The sequence below is a fragment of the Hipposideros armiger genome, unplaced genomic scaffold, assembly GCF_001890085.2.
Source record: "Hipposideros armiger isolate ML-2016 unplaced genomic scaffold, ASM189008v1 scaffold_1269, whole genome shotgun sequence".
Lineage (NCBI taxonomy): Eukaryota > Metazoa > Chordata > Mammalia > Chiroptera > Hipposideridae > Hipposideros > Hipposideros armiger.
In genome coordinates this window covers 57630-82512 of record NW_017732619.1, presented here as the reverse complement: position 1 = coordinate 82512, position 24883 = coordinate 57630, and the positions used below count along the sequence as shown (strand labels likewise).

Sequence of the window (24883 nt, the reverse complement as noted above, 5' to 3'; positions counted from 1 at the left end):
ATGTATCTATATGGAAAATGTTTTATAACGTGTCAAGTCTGGTTATATAATGAGTCAGTAAGCAAACAGACATTACAAAAATTGTAATATTTGCAGAAAAACATTTTAGCCCCATTGATGTTTACTCTGCATAGGGATAGAAATAAAAAGCTCATAACTTCTTTACCTTTTTAACCTAGAAACAGATCTATTATAAAAAGGGTTACTATATCAAATTTACACCATGCTATATTATTATAGTAACAATATTTACAAATAGGACACTGACATCAAACTTTGTAGTATCTTTTTAAAATTCATTTTATTATGGCTTTAAGGAAATGTGTGATGAGGCATCCAAGCTCTTTTTAAATGATAGTAACATTTTTTAAATTATTCATTTCAAAGTATCGTTCAATGTTGTATACACTTCAGTTTTCAATATAAAAAGAAGAAATGAACAATTTATGACTTTATGTATTCATGCAGAGTGAAGAAGAAATAATGCTGAATCAAACTCCCAAACCCAAATATCTGGATACCTGGGTCAAATATTTGAAAGCTGATTTGGGGTATGTGTGTGTGTGTGTGTGTGTGTACAGTTACTACAATTAACTACTACACAAGCACCCAAAACTGATCTGAAAGCTTACCGTTGTCCAAATTCAATAATTCCATCATTTCTTCCCTATTAAAAACTAGAAGATTTAAACATTACCAAAAGTGCAGAACCCATATGGCTGTTTCTCTCTTTAGCAAGAACGTCTACATCCGGATGGGCTAGACCTAAAGCTACAAGTAGAATCTGGCTCCTCCCAAAGCAGCTCTGATGAACTCCTATGAACACTCTTTGGACAGATGCACCCTGCGGGTTTCTCTCTCTAAAACAGAAGCTTCTGAGGTCCATTCCAAACCTACTCCACCGGGGCTGACGTTAGAAAGGCCTCTTGAAGACACAGTCAGTTTTATGCTTCACACTGCTCGAACCAATATTGCTCTAGTCCACCATAAATCTAAAGCGAAAGAAAATTAGAAAAGGATTTTCCAGGAAACCTTTTAATATTAAACCCAAAGTTGGTTTTAGTCTTTGCCAAAAAAAAAAAAAAAAGATGTTACCCAAACATTTATTTTTCATTCCTGATTCTGTGAAAAGGCTTCTGAAGACCAACGTTACTTTCTGTCCAACCTAGGTCCTCACCACTTCTTGGTGCTCAGGGCGTTTTCAAAAAGTGTAATTACTTCGATTCTATTTTTGAGGAATCAACAGGGCTTGTTTTCCTCTGGATGTGTTTTTTTTCCTCAGTATGTACAGTGTCTCCTTCAATCTCACAACTGTCCTCTGAAACCTTCTCCATTTTACTGACGCGCTTATTAGCACACGAGATGCCAAGTGACTCGCTGTTAGGTAAAGCTGTGATGCCAGGGCCAAATGCTCGAGTCCAGAACTTCAATATTTTTATGCAAAAACATCAAAAAGATCTGTGATTCCTAATTTACAAACACATCTGTTGATGTGAACATATGGATGACATAATCCACATGTGAGAAACTCCCCTTGGAGGTTGGCCACATTAATCGAGACCAAAACTGAGAGTTCACTTCCAGATGATGGCCAGAAATTTGCCCTTCACCTGTTTTAAACTATTAAACACCTCACTGACCCGCACTAGGTAACTATTTTTCTGGTAGGCAAGAGAAAAGAACTTAAAAATCCACACCTGCCATCAGAGTGACATGAAAGAAAGCTGCTAGAATCTTAAAAGTCCAGGGGAGGAAAAAAAAAAAAATTCCCAAGGAAGTTACTAGGAAATATACATAATATTATATTAAGATTTTAAACAGAATAAAAGAAAACAGTCATGCCATTTATTTTTTCCTATGTGGCATATAAATGTAAATGACTATCCTATTTAAACTAGACCAGCAGGATTAAAGAAGTTTATACTGAAAAATATACTTAATTCCTCTTTATGACGACTGTTTTAAATCTAGCAAAAGAGATTCATCATCATCTACTTTCACCTGGGGTTTAAAAGTAACTTTTAAAGGCTCGGGGGTCGGGGTTTCCCCTCCTTCTCGGGGAGGACATACCGCCCTGGCTTCCTCCTGGTCTGTCTCACTGAACTCATCAGTATAGAGCTCGCCAACAGGGCTCAGAGGCTCGCTCCTGGCTGGGATGTCCACGCCCATCTCCCTGACCGTTTCTGGACCTTCGGCCACAGTTCGGTCTTTAGCTTTCCGAAGGCTTCGCATCTTAAAAGTGTCCCTCGAGGGAGCTGCATTAGAAATAGACTTCTTAAATTTCTCCCCTGACTGTTTCAGCCTCTCTCCCGACTGCCTCAGCCTCTCTCCCGACTGCCTCAACCTCTCTCTCCTCTCTGGGGTCACTATTCTCGTTCTAATGTGGCTGACTCTCTTGTCAAAGCTCTGCCGTGTCTTCTCCATGTTTTCTTTGGAAAATGCCTTCTTGATATTATCGATGCGCTCCTTGCCTGACTTCCTAAACCTGGCAGACTTGCTTTCTTCAACGTAATATTCTTCATCTGAAGACAGATCTATTGGGGGGTCGAAGATGACCTCTTCCTCCTCGTGATTCTCCGTGAAGTTCTTTTCCTTAACAATAGAGAGGGATGTCGGACACTGAGTCTCCTCCTAAAGGGGAGAAAAAGAAAGTATGGTAGGGATCTGTTCTTTTACCTTTTGCCACGCCTTTTAAATCTCCTCCACAGGCTGTTCATCCTCTGCCCACTCCGTAAATGTTGGTATTCCCCCCACATTTCTCTCGCGTTGGCCCTTTTTCCTTCTTCATTTCCCACGCTCACCCTGGATAACCTTATCCATTCCTCTGCCTTCAGATCCAATTGCAAGCAAAATCATACATATTTTCTCTTCACCCTTCTCCTAAGATGAAAACACATTTTCAAATAATGGACATTTTATAGAAATAAATTTGAACTAACCAATGCTACCCCAATAAATTAAAAAAAACACACAATGATACAAATTTACTTTAAATATGATAAAATTTAAATAATAATAATAATAATGGACTTCTCCATGTCGATGTAACACAGGCATCTCAAACTTAACAGGTCCAAAACTCAAGGCCCATCCATCATCCTCTCCACAGCTATTTCTTTTCCTAGACCTGTCAGCACCACGCCAATACGCAGCCAGGTGCCACCCAGCTGGAAACCTCAGAATCATCATCCCAAATATTCCCTCTTCTTCCCATCCCATATCCAGCTGCTCACCGAGTACTGTCGATAATACTGCTTAGTAACTCCTCTGTTCTCTCTTCCTTCCTCCTTGCCTCTACCAATGTCTTAATTCAGGCCCTTGTCACCTGAGGCCTGAACTTGTGCAATACCTTTACCTCCAAAATATCACCTAAGCATTTCCTGAGAAATTTTTCTAAAGCGTAGCTCTGATCACATTCTTTCTCTATTTTAAAACTTGGAGGAGCTCATCAATACTCGAAGGATAGAGTTCAAATTCTTCCATAGAGTTAGAAGGCACTTCAGCATGAGCTAAACCACTTTTCCCCTCCCCAGTCCAACAACACCCAACCACTCTCAACTCCTCAAACGCATAATGAAAACATTGTTATACGTGGTTCTTGCTACCTTAAATGCCCCTTCACCATTTTCAGCTTTGTAAAAAGAAAATCTTCCTTCAAGAACAGATTCAAATGTCCCCAACTTCCCCCAAGAAGCTAATTCTGTCTCCAATTTACACCACAAGGACATGTGCATAACTCTATTTATAGCATTTATCAGAGTTTGAATGGAATTGGAATTCTGCTTATTTATAAATGTCTCCCTGAGACTTTCACTGGATGATAATAAGTTCCATGAAAGCAGGCATGCGTCTAATTTGTTTCATGCCCAGCACAACTGTTGGATCAAATAGGAGGCTTATGCCTTCATCCAACAAATGATTACTAAGCACCTCCCATGCACCCGTCAATGGTCTAGGAACTGAGAACCTCCTGTAAAGAAAACAAAGTGAAAGAGCTTCTAGTCCTGGAGAGAGAGAAATAAACAAGTTAAATGTATAATATGTTGGATGGTGAGAAGTGCCGAGTGAACAAGGAAGCAGGGAAGGGGTGTACACAGTGACTGCGGAGGATGCTCAGAAAGGCCTCACTCATCGGGTGACATCCCTGCCCAGACCTGAAGGGAATGCGTGTATCTGGGAGGGAAGGAGAAACAGGAACGTGGGCACCGTGGCTGGAGCAGGGGCATCAGGAGCAAGACGAGCAGGAGAGAAGGCCAGAGAAGCAGCAGAAGCAGCAGAAGCACCAGATCACGTAGGGCTCTGTGTCCGATAACAAGGACCAGAGCTCGTATTTCAAGCCTGAGAGGAAGACTTTCTAAGAGTTTTGAGGAGAGTAGTGACATGGTTTGACCCATGTCGTAAAAGGATCCGTCTGTTGGAAACAGGCTATGGGGGTAAGATAAGGAGGAGGGAGCCCACTGAGTTAGGTCAGGTGAAAGATGGATCAGGTGTTGGCAGAGGCAGTGGTGAGAGGTGGTCTGATTCCCGATCCACCCTGAAGGCAGGAGCCAACAGGATCTGTTGCTAGGTTTGGATGTGGAGTGTTAGAGAGTGTCAAGGATCATTCTCAAGGACATGGCCTACGTGACTGAATGATAGACTTGCCACTGAATGAGATGAGGAAGCCGCAGGAGGAAGAGACTGGAGGGGGAGGGTGGGATCCGAACATGGTGACTGTGAGATGCCCACTGGACATCCAAGCAGAGATGTCTAGTAGGCAGCTGAGTCGGTAAGTCTGGAATTCACAAGGGAGGTCTGGACTAGAAAGAAAAGCTTAGGAGTCATTAACATAAAGATGAAATTAAAAATCAAGAGACTAAATGCAAAAGATCTCCAAGACATTGAGGAACGGGTCTGCACTTCGTTATTCACAAACTCCTTGGGGCCAAGGTGTGTTTCGGAATTCAGAATATTTCAGATTTGGGGAAAATAATATATTATGTCACATTCCCAATGAGATCTTAGAAAAAAACATATTCAAAAATTACGAAGGGGCCGGCCGAGTGGTGCATTGGTTAAGAGTTGGCTTGGGACGCCAGCTCTGAGCAGCAGGGCCCCGGTTCGGATCCCACATGAGGACCAGTGACGCTGCGCCCTCTACAGCTAAGATGGTGAACAACAGCTCGACCTGGAGCTGGGCTGCCATGAGTCACTGGCAACGGCATAGGCTGCAGTGGAGCTGGCCGGCAGTGGGTGTGAGCTTTTGTGAGCTTCCGTGAGCCGCCGTGAGCGGACGGCCAATGGCCAGCGAGCGACTGCCTCACCTGGGAAGAGCGCAATGATAATACCAACATGGGCCAGTGAGGCAACATCCTCCACAACTGGACTGAGGAGCAGGGGGATAGTAACTTGTCTGTTCCCCTTCCCCGAATCCCCAAAGCTGTTCCCCTCCCCCAATTCCCCAATAAAATCTTAAAAAAAAAATTATGAAGAATCACTCTGAGCTGGGATAAACACTATAAGCTGCCTTGTGCTATTTCGGATCAGGTTTTGCCACCAAGAGTTCAGGTCAAGCTAGGTCTGCTGCCACATAAGTCATACAAAAATTTACTTTCAGAAACTTCTGGGTTTTGGGGTTACAGGTAGACAAATGGATTTTGGACTTGTAGATAAGAAGAAATGAAAAAGAACCCAAAGGAGAAACATCAGCCAGTGAGGCAGGAGGAAATCCAAGAGAATAGCACCCCCTCTCACCCCACTCCAGAAGCCAAAGGAAAATAAGTTTCAAGAAGAGAGGGAAGGACCAACTGTAAAATGTGTCAAAGGATAAGGGTGAGAATTGGATTTGGGAACATGACCAACACTGGTGACCTTGAGAACCAGCCCAGAAACACAGCTGCTAAAGGAACCCCACTCACTATTTGGGGATTATTTCTAAAACTAAACAGGCAAACCTTTAAAGATCATGAGATTTTCATTGAACCCATGAGTTAAAATTTCTAAAAGAAACCATGCTCCTGCTTGAGCTCGAGATTAAATCTGTTCAAAAAATAAAATAAATAAGTATGAAAGAAATACATTTACACATATTCTAAAACCTAGCAGCCTGAGAGTCAATTTTTCAAAGGAACGTTATTTCTTTGGATACTTATTTAACATTAAGATCTTTGGCTACAGGATTGGAGCACCTAGGAGCTAAAACATAAAAAAGAAGCAGGGTGGGTGTCTCATAACTTTCTGATGAATCAGAAGCAGCAAAATTATTCCTCTCCTTTCCTGTCACCTGCTGCAGAGTAGCTTCAGCAGCCCTGAGTGGGTGGGCATGGCCTGAGAAGGTATAGTTAGAAAAGGAAGGAGCCAAAGGATAATTACTGCTTAGCGGGGGTAAAACCCCTGACAATCCTGCTGTGAAATCAGATAGAGCTTAACTCTGGGATCACAGATCCTTCTTCAATTGCACAACAAACTACCCAAAAGCAGGCTTAAAAACACATCAAAACAGAGGTAGAGTCAGAGGAAGCACTTGTCATGTCAATCTGTTTGTTGCAACTCCTGTGAGTCAGAGATACACTGTATGAGTCAATGGTGACTATACTGTAATAATAATTGAAGATTATTGGGTTGAATTACAGTTGCTTTCCAAATACAATTATATCTTTTTATGGGGCAGTCCAGATAAAAAGATGGTTTTTAAAACAAGTTCACTGGGTAAGAGTAAAGTGGCCTTGACTGAACATGGCTGGGGAAATTTGGAGTATGTAGAAGTCTGTGACTTATGATTAGGAAATGGCCAAATATCTCACTTGGTAACCGCAGGCATGTGGTTGGTAAGCAAAATTGTTCGAAGATATGGTAAGACTCCTGGCTGGCATCATGAGAAGGTCATCAAGGTGAAAGTGTGCTCAAAGAGAAATGGTAATTGTATGAGAAGTAGTAGATACATTTTTTTAATGCTAATGTCCAGTATGAAGTGAAAGCTCAGCCATATACAACTGTGGGAGATAAAATACCAATAAAGATTGCCACCAAAAGATACATCTAGGGAAAACTTTTTGAGGAAAGACCCAAATGGAAATGAACATATACTATGGCTGATACGCAGCTGCAAATTAATTTTAGTAGAAGGGGCATTCTCAATATAACCCCAGATACATATTAACTATGAGAATGAATTATAGGAATTAACTTTAACTGCTAAGAATAACTGTGTGAATATTGTACAGTGTTCTAACAGTGAATGAATCCTCACATCCAAGTTCTATGTCCATTGTTATTTGCCTTTATTGTTTCTCTACAAGCTCTCCCAGGATCACAGACAGCAATTGCCTCTTCACCAACTGCTGCTGGCTCTGAACAATTTCACTTCACAGGACGTTCACAGCACTCTATCTTCCCAGGAAGGAGATCTTACCTAAACCAGTGCCTTTCAGTTGCCTTTTCATACTATCTCCTATACGCTCAAGTACCTATGGGGGCTCAAAGAAAGGGGAAAAAATAGCAAGTTTCAGGGAATGTAGAAACATCTTAACTTTAAAAACAAGAATCATGTCAACAGGCAAACAGGTGGCACTCAGAACTTTTCAGACACTTCTTTGTTCTGGCCTCTGTAAGTTGTGACTGGGACTTGGTCCACTACAGCACAAAGGTTCTCAGGAGAATGCTGGATAACAAGGATGTTTACTGGCCTATCCCATGCAAGCAGAGGGTGATACATATGCATTACTGCTAATGTTGCAGAGTGAATTGAAGAATGGATACTGCCTTCTCCAACACCAAATCTAGATCCCCATTACACATGCTGACACTGGGACTGGCCTCGGAGAGTAAGGTCACTGAATTGCTTTCAAATTTTTAGGTCTGGAGTGGGGCTTCCAGGGACCTGGCAGGAAAGGGAAATGGTAAAAGGCTTCAAATGGAACAGTCCAGCCTATCTACCTTGGCAATAAGCGGCACTTCTCTCCCCTCCCCATTCTTCTTCCTAAATAACTAACGGGCTCTTAAAAACAGATCCAAAATACCACTCTGCAAATTTATCAGTCAACAGAGGGCTACGAAGAATTGACTAATGTGTAAAGAATGCTGTGGGGGAGTTACAGCCCACATCTCTAGTATCTTACGCATATCTGCCTACATAATCCAACTGTGTTCCTATTTCATTTTGTTTTTATTCTTCTAGGTGTTTTTCCTATGCATATGGACACCTATCCATTTTAAAGACACAGCGTGTTAACACTGCGTATGTGCAACAATGAACATTCCTGACTACAGTACTGATTTTGTACTTAGAACAAATTTTTTGACATGAATTTTTGAGGCCAAAACCTTCGTGAATTTTTTAAGGTTCTTAATACAAACAAAACTGCCCTCTAGAAATGTTGTACCCATTGATACTCCTCCCAGCAGAACACTGAAGTGCTTGTTTTTTCTACCCTTGACCTCTGAGTGTGTGTTTTAGTCACTGCAAATATTTAAAAGTGAAATTCTGCTCATTCATTTTGTTTTTTGTAAACTGTCTGATCATGACTTTCCCATTTTTCTACCATGGGAGGAAGTTCCACTTTTGCCTTTTGATTTGTAAGAGTTTTAAAATATATTATAGATATTATGCATTTGCCATGAAAGTTCCTATTTCAAAAAATGAGTGTCAACTGTATAGCAATATAGGGACTTAGCTAAACACACAATACCACACAAAAACTATTAGATTAAATCAACAAAGTAAAAAAAAAACTCTTTGTAATCAAATATAAGGAATCATTTATGTGACTCCTACATTTATAAAACTATAATAAGAAAAATAACAATTGCCTGATTCATTATGAAATATAGCTTTTCTTATTATTGTGACTCATATGTAAAAATTTTCAATAGACAGATTATATTCTGAAAAGCTGACATCTTACTGTGTAGGACTTTCCTGGCTCTTCAAAATAAGAAAAAAAAATACACACCACGTTGTGGGGCTACTGGTCCTTGGTTTGTTTATACAATACAGGTGTTTCAAACTAGAGACTTCTAACATTCTAAAAGCTATGAGACTTTCACTAATATGGCTAATAAGCTGAAAGAGCCTTACAATATTAAGTTTCAAAGGCAAAAAATAGCCTCAGCTATGACCCACAGTTCACATTACACTAAATGGTTGAGAGGCTCAAAATACTGATCTGATCGTATGTTAGTTCACACATGGAAAGGCTTTTATCCTGAGATTTCTGCAGACAGAGAATTCCACTACATGAATAGATACAATAGTCATGATGCGACACTGGAAACCTCTGATAGGACTTGTGGCAATTAAAGGAGGCGAGAGGTTACAGCAGTCATCAAGGTAAACCCGAGTGCACGCTTACCTGGAATATCACCACACGGAATTTGTTTTTCTGCATTATCTCCTCTTGCTTCGTTTCAACGTTTTTAACGTGAATTTGTTGCTTCTCCACCCGGGCCTTCACGTCTTTAATGTGAGCACTGACTTTTTGGGTTTTCTCAAACAACTTGTTAACGGCATGGCCTGTGTTGCTGTGTGACTGGGAAAGCTTCAACAAGTCAATCTGGACAGATTTGAGGGCATTTTCCATCCCCCGGTGTCTCTCCTCTATTCTCTTCTGGCTGGCCTGAACACTGTCCACGATGGCGGCAACTTTATCCAGCACCGTCACAATGGTAAGAGCGGCGTCTTGGTCTTCATCTTCTGTTACACCTGACAGGCGGTTCTGATGGATCTTATTGGCATTTGAAGCAGAACCATTATGTTCCATTATGTTTATTTCTCAGTGAACGGCCTACCACGATCACTTCTGGCACTCGGAGCAAAAAGTTAGCTTGATAACAGGCAACAGGGTTGTTTAAAGGGTTGGAAGCCCCACCCCTGGAGACTGGTCAAGTATTTATAACTACAAATACCCATACGTGACTGTTCTGCAATATGAACCTTTGCAAAGCACTGGGGACTGTTCCAAACATGCTTAGTGACTGACTAAAGGACTCAAATAAGACTGTGTGGCTAGAAGAGGAAAGCTTTTTTTTCAAAAAAGCTCACTAAAGCCACCATGTGACTAATATGAAGCCTAGAAGTCAAATGACCAAAAATGCAAACTCCAAATCTTGTGTAAAGCTCTTGTCTTTAGATAATTTCCAGAAGTATTTGTAAAAGCAAAGGGGAATTTTGAACCAAACTCTGCTTTTTCTATTAACTCCACATATTACATGCAATGGCATACCAATCTCAAAGAATGTAGTAAATAAACACACCAAAACAGAGGCCATATAGTGAAAACATTATATTATAACATGCTTTTCCAAATCAAATATTAAAATTAATATTTAATTCTGAACATATTCTTGAATTCTACATGCATACTTCTGAATATCTAAACTACATGTTAAATGGCTGAATACATTCTACTCACACTTCAGGTCTTTAAACACCAACAATCTAATAAGATAGCTATTACTACAGGACAAATTTGGACAGAAGTCTTAGGTAATTTTTAAGCTCACTTTGAGAGCACCAAATCATTAACAATCGTTTTTGTATTTTATTCACAAACACTGATACGATTTATTTATGTTAAAACAAATATTTTCTTTAAAAATTAATGTGTATTAAAATGGTTTAACTGATAGAGTAGGCTTTATTCCCATCTGTTTGTTAAACAGACTGTTTTTACAATATCTAAATCTACTTTTCGGTGATCTGTTTCGTCATTACTACCAGATACCTTTTTGCATTATCAGAATTATTTTTTCAAGAGAGGAATAATCAAATTCCAGCCCATACATCTTATAAATATTTTACATCTAACACACACAGCTTTACAGTTCATGCGATAGGCAGGGTCTAAAAAAATCAGTTACTAAAGCTCAAAAACATTTTAATGTCCATTTAAACACAGTGTCTTCTAAATTTTTGTTTTGTAAGAAAAGTAATCTGTAAACATCTTTACCTTTTAGTTCATGCTTGGCCATTTGCTGTGATCACTGTGGAAGAAGTGGGTATGACTTTTATAACCATTTGTGAAGTGGTCCATCTTTGCAAAAATATTACATTCCATGGGTAAAGAACAAGTCTTAGAATTACCATGTGGTACAAATTTGTGAAATCAATTTTTGCATTTAAAAACATAAAACAAATACTACTAAACAGTCCAAAACTGTTGTAGTTGAATAGTCTAAATACGAGCCAACAGTACTACACTAAAAATGTCCAAAAATAAGGCCTCTGAAATAAATATTTCCATTCTTTAAAAAAAGACATAATAAATGTACATCACATGGTCAGTGTACATATAAAAGTCATCACTTTAAACCATTCTGGATGACGTATCTGAAGTAAAATGACCTAGGTTTTGCTTCTGTCGTCGTCCTCTATTGTTTTTAGGGCATTTTCTGTTGGATTTAAGCAAAGAAAAAGAAAAAAGAAAAATGTCACTTTGTTTAAGGTACCTCAAATAGTTCCAAAGTAATGTACATTTCACACATAATGCCATATTGCCTGCCATCATGAGAGGGAAACAGGATGTTATTTGGTGCAAGACAAGGTGAGAACCAACACATCAGACTGCTATCTTCCTGACAATGCTGGGAGGTGAGAGGCTTAGATACATGATGCAGGTGTGGAAATAAGCAAAATTCATTTCCAGGGTCCCTACTGCTGACTTGTATCCCCAAAAGGAATCCTCACCCTTTCTCTGGCCCAGCAACCCCCCCCCACCCCTACCCCACTACAATGGCTGATAACACAGAAACCCGTGACAGTAGAAAGGATCCTGGCCTATGGACTTTCCTTGAGTGGCAGGACACTCCCAAGATCACAAGGACAGCTTAGATGAAGGGAGACATCAGGAAGGAATATGCTTATTTAACCTCTGATAGGGATACACAGGAAATGCCTAAAAATTTTAGAAAATGACTCCAAACAAGTCTGCTAGGGCGAACCACAGAACACAACAACGGACAGCCGTGCTGGGGTTAGGGGATATTCCTGGACTCTGCTCCCATTTTACCATCCACGTTTCTCCACGGTGGTATACGTCTCCTGTGTGGTAACTGTGCTGTGCCTGCCCACTAGCACGCAAACATATGCGCACTCACTGTGCACCGAGCGCCATGCTACGCAATGTGGAATAGAGGAACTGGGATGAATTCTGGTAATTTTGAGCTTGGGCTCTGCTAAAAGCTAGCTGTGTGACCTCCTTTTCCTATATGTAAAATATTATGAGTTAGACTGACCTCTAAAATCTCTGCCAGCAGGGATTTTATAACCTAATGGAAATAAAGTCCTGCACCAGTGAGTACGCCTCCTCTAAAGTTCCATGTTTTTGGTCAACTTAAAAGAGCACTGCTTTGATGCAGTTAGCCTTGATGGTAACACTTCCATTTTACGCATTGTTTTTCACAAATTTTATCTCACTCAGCCTCATTAAAAACACTGAGGTACACAGAATCGTCTCTATTTCATAAATGGGGAAACTGGTTGAGAGGAGGTCAAGCAACCCTCTTTAACTGTCACTAAGTCACCATAACCTTGGAAAAGTTATAATTTCCTGGAGCCATGGTTTTTTCATCTATAAAATAAGGGCTAGGATGATGTTCAAGGTCCCTGACAATCTATTATTCTGTGAATCTAAAAACATGAAAGGAAATTACAAGCATTAAGAAAAGAAAGTTGACTCATGCAGTCTTAGTAAGTGGGTCAGTGGGAACATCCTTTTAAAGGAAGATTCCCCACATGTAACAGCCACCACGGGATAAGTGAACAGCTGTCCCATAATGGACTGCGTGGGTGAGGCACTCCTTTAAAATTCATAATTATCATAGTCTAAATTCAAGAGAGCAAGACATTCTAGGGGAGAAAATACCACAATAAAAAGGCCTCAGTGAGAGATCTATGATTAAGTCAATGAGATGGCCCTTCTTCAGTCCTGGAGACGGTGGGCAGTGAAGATACCGTACCACAGCTCAAAATACACTGTGACGTCTCAGTGTCTGTGAAGACAACAAATGGGTGTGGGATATAACCTGGAGAGTACTAGCTTACAAACTACCTGTCAGGTAATTTTGATTTCGTACTTGAGGATTACAGCACTGTGGGCACAGAAGCACAGAGCTCAAGAAAAGGTGGGGTGTTAGGATTTGTAAAAAGGCTTAACTATCTCTATGATCTTGGGTGAGGTACATCCCAGCCCAGGGCTTCCGTTTCCTCATGTCTCTAGATGAAGGAGCTGAACTCAAAGTTGCTCCCCGTTGACTCTAACATCCTTTGATCTTCTTAAAGATGGCACTATTACATCGCCTCAAAAATCTTCCCTTACCTTTACCTGATTTCTTTCTTTCACCTTCCAAATCATTTATTACTCCACTCCTGCCCTACTCCAGTAATGGCCCCAATTGTCTCCCACGACCTCACATTTTCTCTCCTCCAATGTTTTTTGCACATAACCCTCAGGTTAACTCTTTGAAAAAACAGGTTTCATACCAGACCCCTCCCCGTGTTCAAAACCCTGAACTGCTACAAAATCAAGTTGGAAACTTGCTCCCATGCCATGGTCATACTTGGCAAATACATGTCCCAAGATGACACAGTGTGGGCCCTCCTTTCGTTTGGTGGGAAGAAAAATGGTTTGGGAGTCAGGCACTTCCATTGATTAGTTTGGATGCCAACAGGCACATTCCTTAACCTCTGAGCCTGTATTAAATGGCCACGGGCAGGCCTGCTGTTGCCTATTTTTTCTATCTTCTCTTTCTGCTGTCATTACTTTTTATTTCATTATGTCCCTACTTTAATCTAGTGCCCAATTTTATACTCAGTAGTCTTGCCTAAGGGCAGATCATCTGTTCTACAGAATAAAGTCCACTGACTTTTTAGTGCCTGAATTTTATGAAAAATATCTGTTGCTCAGAGAATTATTTTTTTTTTTAATAATTTCTAGACATATCATTTCAGCTCCAGATGGCTGAGACTACTCAAGGTCTGGCTTCTATCCAGACCTTGGATAGAAGAGCCATAAATCCTTTATGGCCTGCCAATATCTGTACTCGATACGCTCCAATCCCCCACCCAGAATAATGCAGAAAAGCATACAGATGATGTTTATGGGACTTCGGATCCAAACCTTAAAGGAAGTTAGGAAGAGGCAAGCAAGAAGAAAAGACATGAGACTGGAAAGCATAAAGACCATATGAACTTCACTTGCTTTGACTTTTCTCAGGCCCAGTTCTGTTCTGACTTAGATATTTCCACTCAGCATGGAAAACATCCATTTTATACCAGTTGCATTCTAAATAGTTCTTTAATTTGGAGTTTAGTTATGATAAACCCCAATGGTTTTAGTTATGATAGAGAATATAAAAGCTTAGTAGTTACGACTATATTCCAGAAAATAAAGTAACACAAAGGCAGTAATATAGTAAGAAAAGCAGTGTTCTTTAACCTCTGTTTTTTTCCTTTCTTATTAGATTTACTATGAATATTCTTAGGGCATGAAAAACATCTTGCAGTTCTGCAGGGCTTAAAAACTTTTGGCATGGCTTTTCTGTGCGTGTGCAGACCCTCCTAAAAATTCGGCTACTACCATTATTGTGCCTAAATGCAATGCTTAGAACTGGCACACAGTTCTAAGATCCCTACATTCCTCTATGCCATGGAATGTTCTCAAGCTCCCTCTACCTACAGCCCAGATAGACCTGCAACCCTGGGAATGCGTTCCTGTCCATCTTCTAAAGAAGCAAGTTAGGGAGAGGTCAGACCCACAGGTCAGTCAGTGAACTGACACTAGGATTTTTCCCTACTAGACTGGTGGGCGTAAAGCCCCTATCATTTTGAGTGTGCTTCAAGGTTCTTTTTTAATTTCACAGCTACCCACACCTCTAACTGAAAGTTGGGATTTCTCAGGGTATTACCTACCTTGTTATGCACATGACAATTGCGACTATAATGGCTATCTGGACAGCTCCAATAATCGCTGCAATAAGAACGTGAGTGAGCTTTTGCCTACTTGGCACTACATAGAGGATACTAAAGTCTGTCTTTTCACAGTGCTGTCCAGTGTAACCAGATTCACACCTGAAAAGGGAAACAAAAGAATTCCTATGAGAACTACAAATTTCAATAATTCCAGGTTTTAAAATTAAAAGATGCAAAAGAATGACACATTTAAGCAGAATAGAAAATCAGGCACTCTTCCACCATCTGAAAATAACTGCTTTTTGGGTTATTTCCTTACACTTTTTTTTATATGTCCATTTTGCATAGTGCTTCTTTCACCTATCATAATATCACATTAATTTTGAAGTTGCTAAATAGTCTTTATTACTTTCATGCAAAAACAGATACATAGTGTTCTATTCAGTGGCTATAATATAGCTAACTTACTTATTCCTTGTTCTAAGACATATCAGTTATTTTCCATTTTTCACAATTATAAATTAGGTGTGGTAAACATCCTGGTGAATGTGTACTTTTCTATATTTAGTGTTATTCCTTGAACTAGGTACTTGGAAATGGGATTATTGAATAAATGGGTATAAACATTTACAGCTCTTTGAATATAGCACCAAAGATACTCAAGACACTCTTCAGTGTACATAATATAATAATTTAAGATGCAGGCAGGCAGGCAGATGAAAATCAGTTATTAATGACAGAAATGGAGACATGCAGTCAAAGTAGACCCTAATCTTAGAAATTATGATTCTGATTAAAGTAAATAAAAAGGCAACAACATCAGCTGACGATAATATGACAGGTGAAACATTTAAGATATTTAACAGCAAATTCACAATTTTAGCTCGACAGAAGTGAAATGTATAAATTAGCCAGCCTTCAGTTGGAACTGATTAGTATAAGATCTGAAGGGTAAGGATAGTGTATTTATTAATGTCCCACACTTCATTACCAAAAAAAAAAAAGGTTTTCATAAAGCACATGTAACAACAACAAAGAAACCTGGGGGCAGGGATGAAACAGGGGAAGCCCGGGGTGATGTGAATCTACCAATCCCATCCCCGAAGTTCCTAGAAATCTGACAGAAGGTTTCATATTGAGCTCTAAGCTTCTCTGGAGAAGACACAAAAAAATGCGAAGATATTCCGTGTTCATGGAAAGAATCAACATAGTTAAAATGGCGATATTACCCAAAGCAATATACAGATTTAATGCAATCCCTGTCAAATCCCAATGGATTTTTTTCAAGAAATAGAACCAAAAAACATCATCAGATTTGTATGAAATCACAAAAACACCCGAATAGCCAAAGCAATCCTAAGAAAAAAGAACAAGGCTGGAGGTATCACACTCCCTGACTTCAAATTATACTACAAAGCAACAATAATCAAAACAGCATGGTACTGGCAGAAAAACAGACACACAGATCAATGGAACAGAATTGAGAACCCAGAAATAAACCCACAAATATACGGGCAGATAATTTTCAACAAAGGAGCCAAAAACATATAATGGAGAAAAGAAAGCCTCTTCAATAAATGGCACTGGAAAAAATTGGAAAGTGACAAGCCAAAGTATGAAACTAAACTGCTATCTGTCACCATATACCAAAATTAACTCAAAATGGATCAAAAACCTAAACATAAGACCTGAAATAATAAATTGCATATAAGAAATCATATGTACTAAACTTATGGACCTTGGATTCAGAGAGGATTTAATGAACTCAAAGGCAAGGGAAGTAAAAATAAAATTAAATGATGGAACTATATCAAACTAAAAAGCTTCTGCACAGCAAAAGAAACCATCAACAAAACAAAGAGACAACCAACCAAATGGGAGAAGATATTTGCAAACAACACCTCCAAAACGGGGTTAATATCCAAAATATATAAGGAACTCAAACAACTCAACAACAAAAAGACAAACAATCCAATTAAAAAATGGGCAGAGGACCCGTATAGACACTTCCAAAAAGACAAACAAATAGCCAACAGATATATGAAAAAATGTTCAACTTCACTAGCTATAAGGGAAAGCAAATCAAAATCACAATAAGATACCACCTCACACCTATTAGAATGGCTATTATCAACAAGACAAGTAATAACAAGTGTTGGAGAGGTTGTGGAGAAAAAGGAACCCTCATACACTGCTGGTGAGAATGTAAGTTGGCACAGCCACTATGGAAAACAGTATGGAGGTTCCTCAAAAAATTAAGAATAGAATTACTATACGACCCAGCAATCCCTCCTCAGGATATCTATCAAAAAAATCTGAAAACATTTATCCATAAAGATATATGTACCCCTATGTTCACTGCAGCATTATGGCCAAAATATAGAAACAAAGTGTCCTTCGATAGATGATTGGATAAAGAAGATGTGGTATATATACACAATGGAATATTACTCGGCCATAAGAAATGAGGAAATACTGCTATTTGCAGCAACATGGATGAATCTTGAGGTTATCATGCTAAGTGGAATGAGACAGAAAAAGTTGAGAATCATATGACTTCACTCATATGTGGGTTATAAAACCGAAAGCAACAAACAAACAAGACAAATAAACAAAAACTCATAGACACAGGAAACAGTATGGTGGTTACCAGAGGGAAAGGGGGTTGGGAGGAAGTAGAAAAGGGTAAAGCGGGTCAACTATATGGTGATGGACGGAGAACTGACTGGTGATAAACAAGCAATGCAATCTATAGATGATGTATTATAGAAATGTATACTCAAAACTATATAATTTTACTAACCAATGTGATCTCAATCAATTTAATAAAATTTAAAAAAATAATAATATAATCAAGTCCCATAGGAATTTTTAAATAATGTCTTCCATGATAGGCTAATGGCCAAAAGTCAAAGTTCAGTAAAATAAAAACAGTTCCATAGGGAGCTATAACAATGTTGTAGATATGCAGCTGTCTGAGTTAAGTTATATCCAAAGACTAAAATTGGAATATTGAGAATGGATAGGCCATATATCGTTCAGGCAATCCTCCCTGGATATTATTTTCTGCAACTGGCTTTGATAAGGTTACGCTCTCTAAATATCTGGGGTATTAACTTTTATTACTTCTTTGTTGCTTATTAAAGGCATATTCCAGGCATTTGGTAGCCTGCCCTCTGTTCTTTCATCCCACACACCCCACAGTAATCTCATTCACTCCCACAGCCTCAAGTGCTGATTCATTTACTCATCCATTTAACACACTTATTGAGCACCTGACATGTGCCAGGTACTGTGGTGGGCATTTGGGATACATCAGTGAGCAGAACAGATAAAGATCCCTGGCCTGTTTACCCTCTAGCTGGGAGAGGGTGGGTCAATAAACACAACAAGTTAACTAAATGGTTATGCTAGAAGGTGTTATGTACTACACAAGAAGAGAGTTAGGGAAATTACAAGTGCCAGGTATGAGTTAGGAAGGGAGGGTTGCAATTTTAAATAAGGAAGTCGGGGTAAGCTTTGTTAAGGTGACATGTGAGTAAAGATGTGAAGGAGGTGAGGGAGTTTGCCTTGTGGACAACTGGGAGGGGAGCATACCAGGCAAAGGAAGAGTCGGTGCAAAGGCCCTGGGGTGGGAACACGAATGCACGGTGTGTCCAAGGAACAGCAAGTATGTCTGGGAGTGGAGTGAGCAATGGGGAGGGAAGCAGGGGACCAAGACAGACAGGTGCAGGGCCAAACTGTGTAGGGCTTCCGCACTCAGCAAGATGGAGGAGCCAGTGAAAGGGTTTTAACAAAGCAATGACACGAACTGACTTCTTTTTCAAGTCTCACTCTGGCTGCTGTGTTGAATATGGACTGTGCAATACAATCAGGGGGGCTACGGCAATAATGTCAAAAAGAAAATGGTGGCCTGGACCAGAAAGAGCAGTGGCAATGGTGAGAAGTAATCAAATTCTGGAGATATTCTGAAATAGAGCTAACAGGATTTCCCAACTGACTGGACATGGGTTATGAGAGAGAGAAGTCAAAGATGTATCAGGGGTATTTTGTCTGGGCAAACGAAAAGATGGAGTTGGCATGAACTGAGATGCAGATGGCTGCAGGTGAAGCGGGTTTGGCGAAGGGGAGGCAGATCAGAAGATCAGTTTAGGTCCTGCTAAGCTTGAGGTGTCAGACATCCATGTGAAAATACTAAGGAGGGGAAGGGAGCAATGCATCTCACGCTGAGGAGAGAGGTCTGGGACTTACGTAAATCAGCAATGAGCAGCATTTGTCATGTAAAGCCCTGAGACTGGATGGACTCACTAAGGAAGAGGACCAGGACTGCACCCTGGAGCACATCAACACTAAATGGTCAGGGAACAAAAGAGGAACAAACCAAGACTAAAAGGAATGGCCAGCGAGGGAGAAGAAAACCGAGAGACAGTAATCCCTGAAGCCAAGAGAAGAATGTGTATTGCACAGGAGGGATCAATCGTGACAAATGCTACTGATCATTCAGAATAATTTAAGACTAAGAACTGACCATTGAAGTTACCAACAAAAAACAGCCTCAGTGAAGTATTGGGGGCAAACGCTACGGGGTAGCTCAAGAGAGGTGGGAAGTGAGGAACTAGAGACAGAGAAATCAACTCGTTCGAGTTCTTCTACAAAGGAAAGAAATGGGATGGTAGCTGGTGGGAATAAGACCAAGGGTCTTTTTCCAAGGCAGAAGAAATAAAATATATTTATAAATATATAAAAATATATTTATAGAAGGATATATGATATAAAGAAAAGGGAGGGGAGGAATTGATGGTAGGTGATAGTGAAAAGTGTGTGGAAGTTCTCTTCATATTGCTTTGGTTTTCTCAGTGAACTTGGAAACAAGTACATCAGCCAAGGGTGAGGATGAGAGAGGAGCTGCTGACAATATGAAGAGAGGGGTGATGGTATGAAGCACATATCTAGGAGAGAAGGAGAATAAATGAACTACAGTTACAGAATGACTGTCTGGCAGCATGTAGAGCCCACTTTGAGTCTAAACATCAATGACACAAGTTAACCTGGTGGTTTGCTTTTCAACCACAGTCAAGTTCAGCTGTACGGGTACAATACGCAGTAGGTGGGACGTTAGAATGGACCAGGATTATACTTTTGTCAAGTAAGTATGATGAAAGAAACAGGGACTACAATGACTGGCCATGGAATTTAAGCTGGGTGAGGAGGGGATGAGGACATGCAGCGGGTGAGGGAAGCTGAAAAGGCGATGGGGTCAACAAATGGAGGCCCAGAGGGGTGGAAGGTCTGCAGGGTAGGAACTAGAACGGATATGCCAGAGATGGAATAATTCCTAAACATATGTCTTCAGCCTCCATCTGTCTCAGGAGTTCTAAAACCAACATATTGCCAATAGCCTACTAGACATCCATAACTGGAGACCCCACAGGCACCTGAAACCAAGCACATTAAACTGAATCCACCATTGCCCGCTCCACACACACACACACCTCTTCTCTCTTCCCATTGTATTTCCCCATCTCTTAGTCCAGGAAACTCTCTTGACTCTTCCTTCCCATTATCCTCCATTAACCCCCACGTTCCCATCCTCATACCCAACTAACTGGTCACCAGAACTTATGGATTCAACCACCTTATTGTCTCTTTGTAATGCATTTGCTTATCTCGGTCCCACTACAACCCCTTTACTGAGTTCAGGCTCTCACTTCTTACTAATATATAGTCTCCTAACTGTCAGTCTTCTAATCCATTTTCCACAAAGCCAGCAGAGGGGCTTTCCGATCAAATCACGTCTTTTTTACTTAAATCCTTACATGGCTTTTCACTGCCTTTAAGATAAAGGACAAGCTCCTGGGATGGCACAAATGTTCCCCTAAGGCCTGCGCCTCCTCCCACAACGTCCCCCATCCCCTTGAGATTGAAGTGCCTTGTCTGAAGTCCCAAATCATCTTGTGCATATCCATATATGATAGCATTTTTCATGTTATATTTTAATTACTCATTACTTGTCAGCCTCTTCTATCAGACTGCATGTTTTTTTGTTTTGTTTTTTTGAAGCAGGTTCCCTGGATCCCTGTCGCATTCAAATTTAAAACCCCAGTACCAGATAAAATTTGTTACAAAGTATGCAAAAAACAAACAAGTGGTGGGATAATGCTAGAAGATTCTAAGTCCTAATATTAGGACTGTGGCTAAGCTTATTCATCCTTGCCCACTCACTGCTGCCCCAACACACCCACCTACTAATGAAAATGCACATGATGTTTGCCTTATTCTTGGAGACACTATAAATATTTAAACAAAAGGAAATGGTCAACTGCCTTTTAGGAGTTATAAAGTATGCAGAAAGAGATTCTTCAGCATTTAAGAAACACTTCTGGTCTGGGGAAAAGGGAAAAGTTGATCATCATCAAAAACAATGTACTAAGTAGCTGCTGGACTGTTCTATGCTGGGCATGGGGGAACCTGGTCCCTAACCTAATGGTGCTTCCAGTCTTATAGCAATCGCTATTCATTAAATATATACCATGCACCAGGAAATATGCTAAGCACCAGGCATAATAACTAATTTAATTATAGCTACCCTAGGAGACAGGTACTATGATTATTATTATTATTATTATTATTATTATTATTATTATTATTATCATTTTGGACATGAGGAAAATGAGGCTTAGAAATTTTAAGTAATTTCCAAAGGGCAAAGCCAATAATTGGCCAATCGGGTATATTTGATTCCAACACTTTTAACCATTATACTGTTCAATCCTCTTACTCTCAATTACTAAAAAGCTATACAAAGTAACCTGGTATCCCTTCATTATCAGGGCATCTAGTTCTCTCATCCCTCGCTTAGGTATCTTGAAAGATGTCCCATCTGAAGAGGACAACACGATCTGAACTTCTATCAAGAAATGCATCCCACTATGAGACAAATGAGGAATCCACTGCATGGTTTTATTTTAAAACTGGTCTAATATAATGTTATGCATCAATTCTATCTCAATTTTAAATAATGATTTTTAAAAGCTGGACTGTTCTCTTCTGTATAGCTGTATTTTTTAAACATCAGGGAAAAGGTGGCAGGCGGCGGGAGCTAGCTCCTTCAAAGACAAGGAGAACTTTCAATCAGTAAAAAGCCAAAAGCTTATACTTAACAAAGAATTATTTAACCATTAACAGTTTATAGTATTTTGTCTTGTTTTGTTTAAGCCAGAGGAGGGGAGGAAAATGGAAAAGCCAGGAGAGGGGTGCAGGACGAGTAGAGGAAAGGAAACCTGATTTCAAACAGACTCTTTACTTCTTGGAGAGAAAGATTCACTGGCTTCTAGGTTAACAGAGCATAATACAAGCATACTATTTCTCCATCTTTTGATGTTTTGACTAAGAAAGGAAAAAAAGATTCTCGCCAAACTGTAAGACGCAGTAGTGAGCAGAGTAATAGCAATCTCCCCTCATCTACAGAAACAGTACCTGGCTAACTAGACCGTTTAGTCATCCTCTGACGGAGAGGATGAGTCCTAAGCAGCAGCGACAAGAAGTGCAATGGGTAGGCAGACAGAAAGAAAAAAACACTAAGATCATTAGGTCAAGTATCAGGAAATCTGAGATCTAGTTTTGTCCTAGCTCCACTTCCAACTTGTTGCTGATCTCAAACAAGTCACATAAACTCTCTGGAATCAGACAAGTGTACACCTTTTCCATTTCCAGCTCTCACATCACACCTGGTTCTACAGCCTCATCCCCTTATTTCAGAAATCTATTTTAGTATATATGAGGTTTGATCAAACAACATGGTAAATGTTTAAATTTAAAAAAATTTATTACAGTAAAAGACAGATTGCCATTAATCCCCCTCAAAACACTCCCGCTCACTTCGAACACACTTATCCCATTGTCCTTGCCACTTTCTGAAGCAGTCCTGGAAGTCCTCTTTCGTGAGTGTCTTTAGTTGCGCTGTCTTGGCTGCTTTTATGTCCTGTATCATTTTGACTTTGGCAAAGAGCCAGAAGTCACATGGTGCCAGATCCGGTAAATAAAGTGGATGAGGACACACTGTGATGTTTGCATTTGACAGAAACCGCTGTATATCAGGAGCGATGTGTGACACAAAGCGTTGTCATGATGGAGGATGATTTATAGCACACTGTAAAACACACCTTCTCTCAACCGTAGCTCATACCCGACTGACTGCACAGAACAAGTTGAAACTTGTCACACACTGTTACCAAAGTTCAACGTGCTGCTTCCTGTATTGAAGATCCCTGCCTTTCCACTGGATGGTACTCAGCAGCAGCTCTCACCTTAGTTTGTGATCACAACAAAAAGGCTCCGTGTCACACATTGTGGAAATTTCTGTCAAATAAAAACATGTCCTCATCCACCTTATTAACTGGATCTGGCACTGTGCGACTTCTGGCTCTTCCCCAAAGTCAAAATGACCATGAAAGGAAAATGTTTTGAATCGATTCAGGACATCGAGGCAACCACGACAGCGCAACCAAAGACACTCACATAAGAGGTCTTCCAGAACTGCTTCAGAAGTGGCAAGGACTATGGGATAAGTGTGTTCGAAGCGGGAGGCGGGGTGGGGGATGGATGGGCAGGCAGGGGTATATTATTTTGAGGGGGATTAACGGCAATGTGTCTTTTACTGTAATAAATTCTTTTAAATTTAAACATTCACCGCATTGTTTGATCACACCTTGTAGTTTGAGTTACATGTTCTCTGTTCTTAACACGTTCTTTAGTCCCTCATCCACCTTGTGACAGATTGTCCAAAAACCAAAATAGTTTAGAAATATGGCATATTTATTTTTATATTAAAAATATGTATTATATTTAAAATGTTAAGTCCATATTCTCAAAACGCTAATACATCGTTTTTGCATGTTATTTGTCAATCTTTTCCCAAATGATCCTAATTTATTTTTTTAGATTTCTACTGTACTCGTAAATAAACACTATTTTTGATAATATTTAGTCCGCATTTCATTGCCTTCTATAGAGCAGTGACCACTGCTAGAAAAAAAATGTCTCGCCTCTAATTTGACGATACTAACTTACCTACAAGAAGCCTTCTGAGTAGCATAGATGAATTCACATTTTCCATGGATGCAGTAACCATTGAGGTTTTCAGGGCAAGGCATGTGGTTTCCAATATAAACATCTTCTCTTTGATCACTAGCATCTTAAAAGAACAAAAACCAGGTCAATAAATAGTGAGAAGCAAACTGAGAAATATGGACTTTTCAAAGGCTCTGAGACAACAAACAAATTCATCCCCTGCTGGGTAATTTGGAAAGGAAATTTATCAAATGAGGGGCTGGATAAGAATTAAGGTCCCATTATGCCACAAACACAGCAGGTAGATTGTTTAGACTCAAAGCATTTGAAAATATTTACAGCATGTGAGCACTGTGAGCTACTGTAGTTTAAAAATAATCTGCAAAAAAAACCAAAATCTAAACATCTTTGTTAAAGAAATAAATGCTACTTGGAGAAGAAAGCTCACCTGTGACAGAGAGATGGTATATACAGCATTGGCTTTTAGAGAATTGACCTACTCGAATCATTTACCTGGGAGCTATGAAATTGAGGACAAAGAACACTGGCATCAGTGGTAGAGAGCAAGTTATGGGATTTTGAAATTTTGAGGTGAAAGGTTTATTTTTGGAATGAAAACTAACAAGCATATTCATTTTTTTCCTAATGAGAATAGCTTCACTATTCTTTTCATAGTTTTTCTTAGATGTTAATGTAAAAAAAATTCAAATAATATAGAGAACAAAAATTTTTAAATCACTTAAGATCTGTCTGTCCAAAGACATCCATTGTAAATATGCTGATGAACATCTGTTCACAATTAGGTATACTGATTTGAACTGAAATGAACTGAAGTGAAGAAAATGGAAGTGTGGTAATTCCACTGTCAGTCTTCAAAATCAGTCATACTCATTCGTTCTCTCTCTCTCTCTCTCTCTCTCTCTCTCTCTC

At 39.7% G+C, this 24883-nt stretch overlaps 2 protein-coding genes across 2 annotated transcripts in view; both read right to left on the bottom strand.

The window, feature by feature from the left end:
* Positions 1-284: 284 nt before the first annotated feature.
* CAVIN4 (caveolae associated protein 4) lies at positions 285-10145 on the bottom strand. Its single transcript, XM_019633275.1, has 2 exons — positions 9330-10145; positions 285-2631 (listed from the first exon to the last, which is right to left on the bottom strand). Exons 1-2 carry the CDS (start codon positions 9735-9737, stop codon positions 1948-1950), a joined length of 1092 nt encoding a protein of 363 aa, XP_019488820.1. The 5' UTR covers positions 9738-10145; the 3' UTR covers positions 285-1947.
* Positions 10146-10244: 99 nt separating this feature from the next.
* The window catches only part of TMEFF1 (transmembrane protein with EGF like and two follistatin like domains 1), a gene marked incomplete at its 5' end in the record, with an annotated part of 59242 nt that continues 44603 nt past the window's right edge, over positions 10245-24883 (bottom strand). The window contains 3 exons of the mRNA XM_019633274.1: positions 10245-11367; positions 14885-15043; positions 23954-24077. Of these exons, the coding sequence (XP_019488819.1) occupies positions 11283-11367; positions 14885-15043; positions 23954-24077 (368 nt within the window). The remainder of the gene's footprint in view (positions 11368-14884; positions 15044-23953; positions 24078-24883) is intronic.

What these genes read in the sequence shown, in the direction of transcription:
- CAVIN4 (XM_019633275.1), bottom strand. Translation starts at nt 9,737, where the DNA reads ATGGAACATAATGGTTCTGCTTCAAATGCCAATAAGATCCATCAGAAC. An exon ending in TCCGTGTGGTGATATTCCAG is followed by an intron (nt 2,632 to 9,329) that starts GTAAGCGTGCAC and finishes TCTCCCCTTTAG; the next exon opens with GAGGAGACTCAGTGTCCGAC.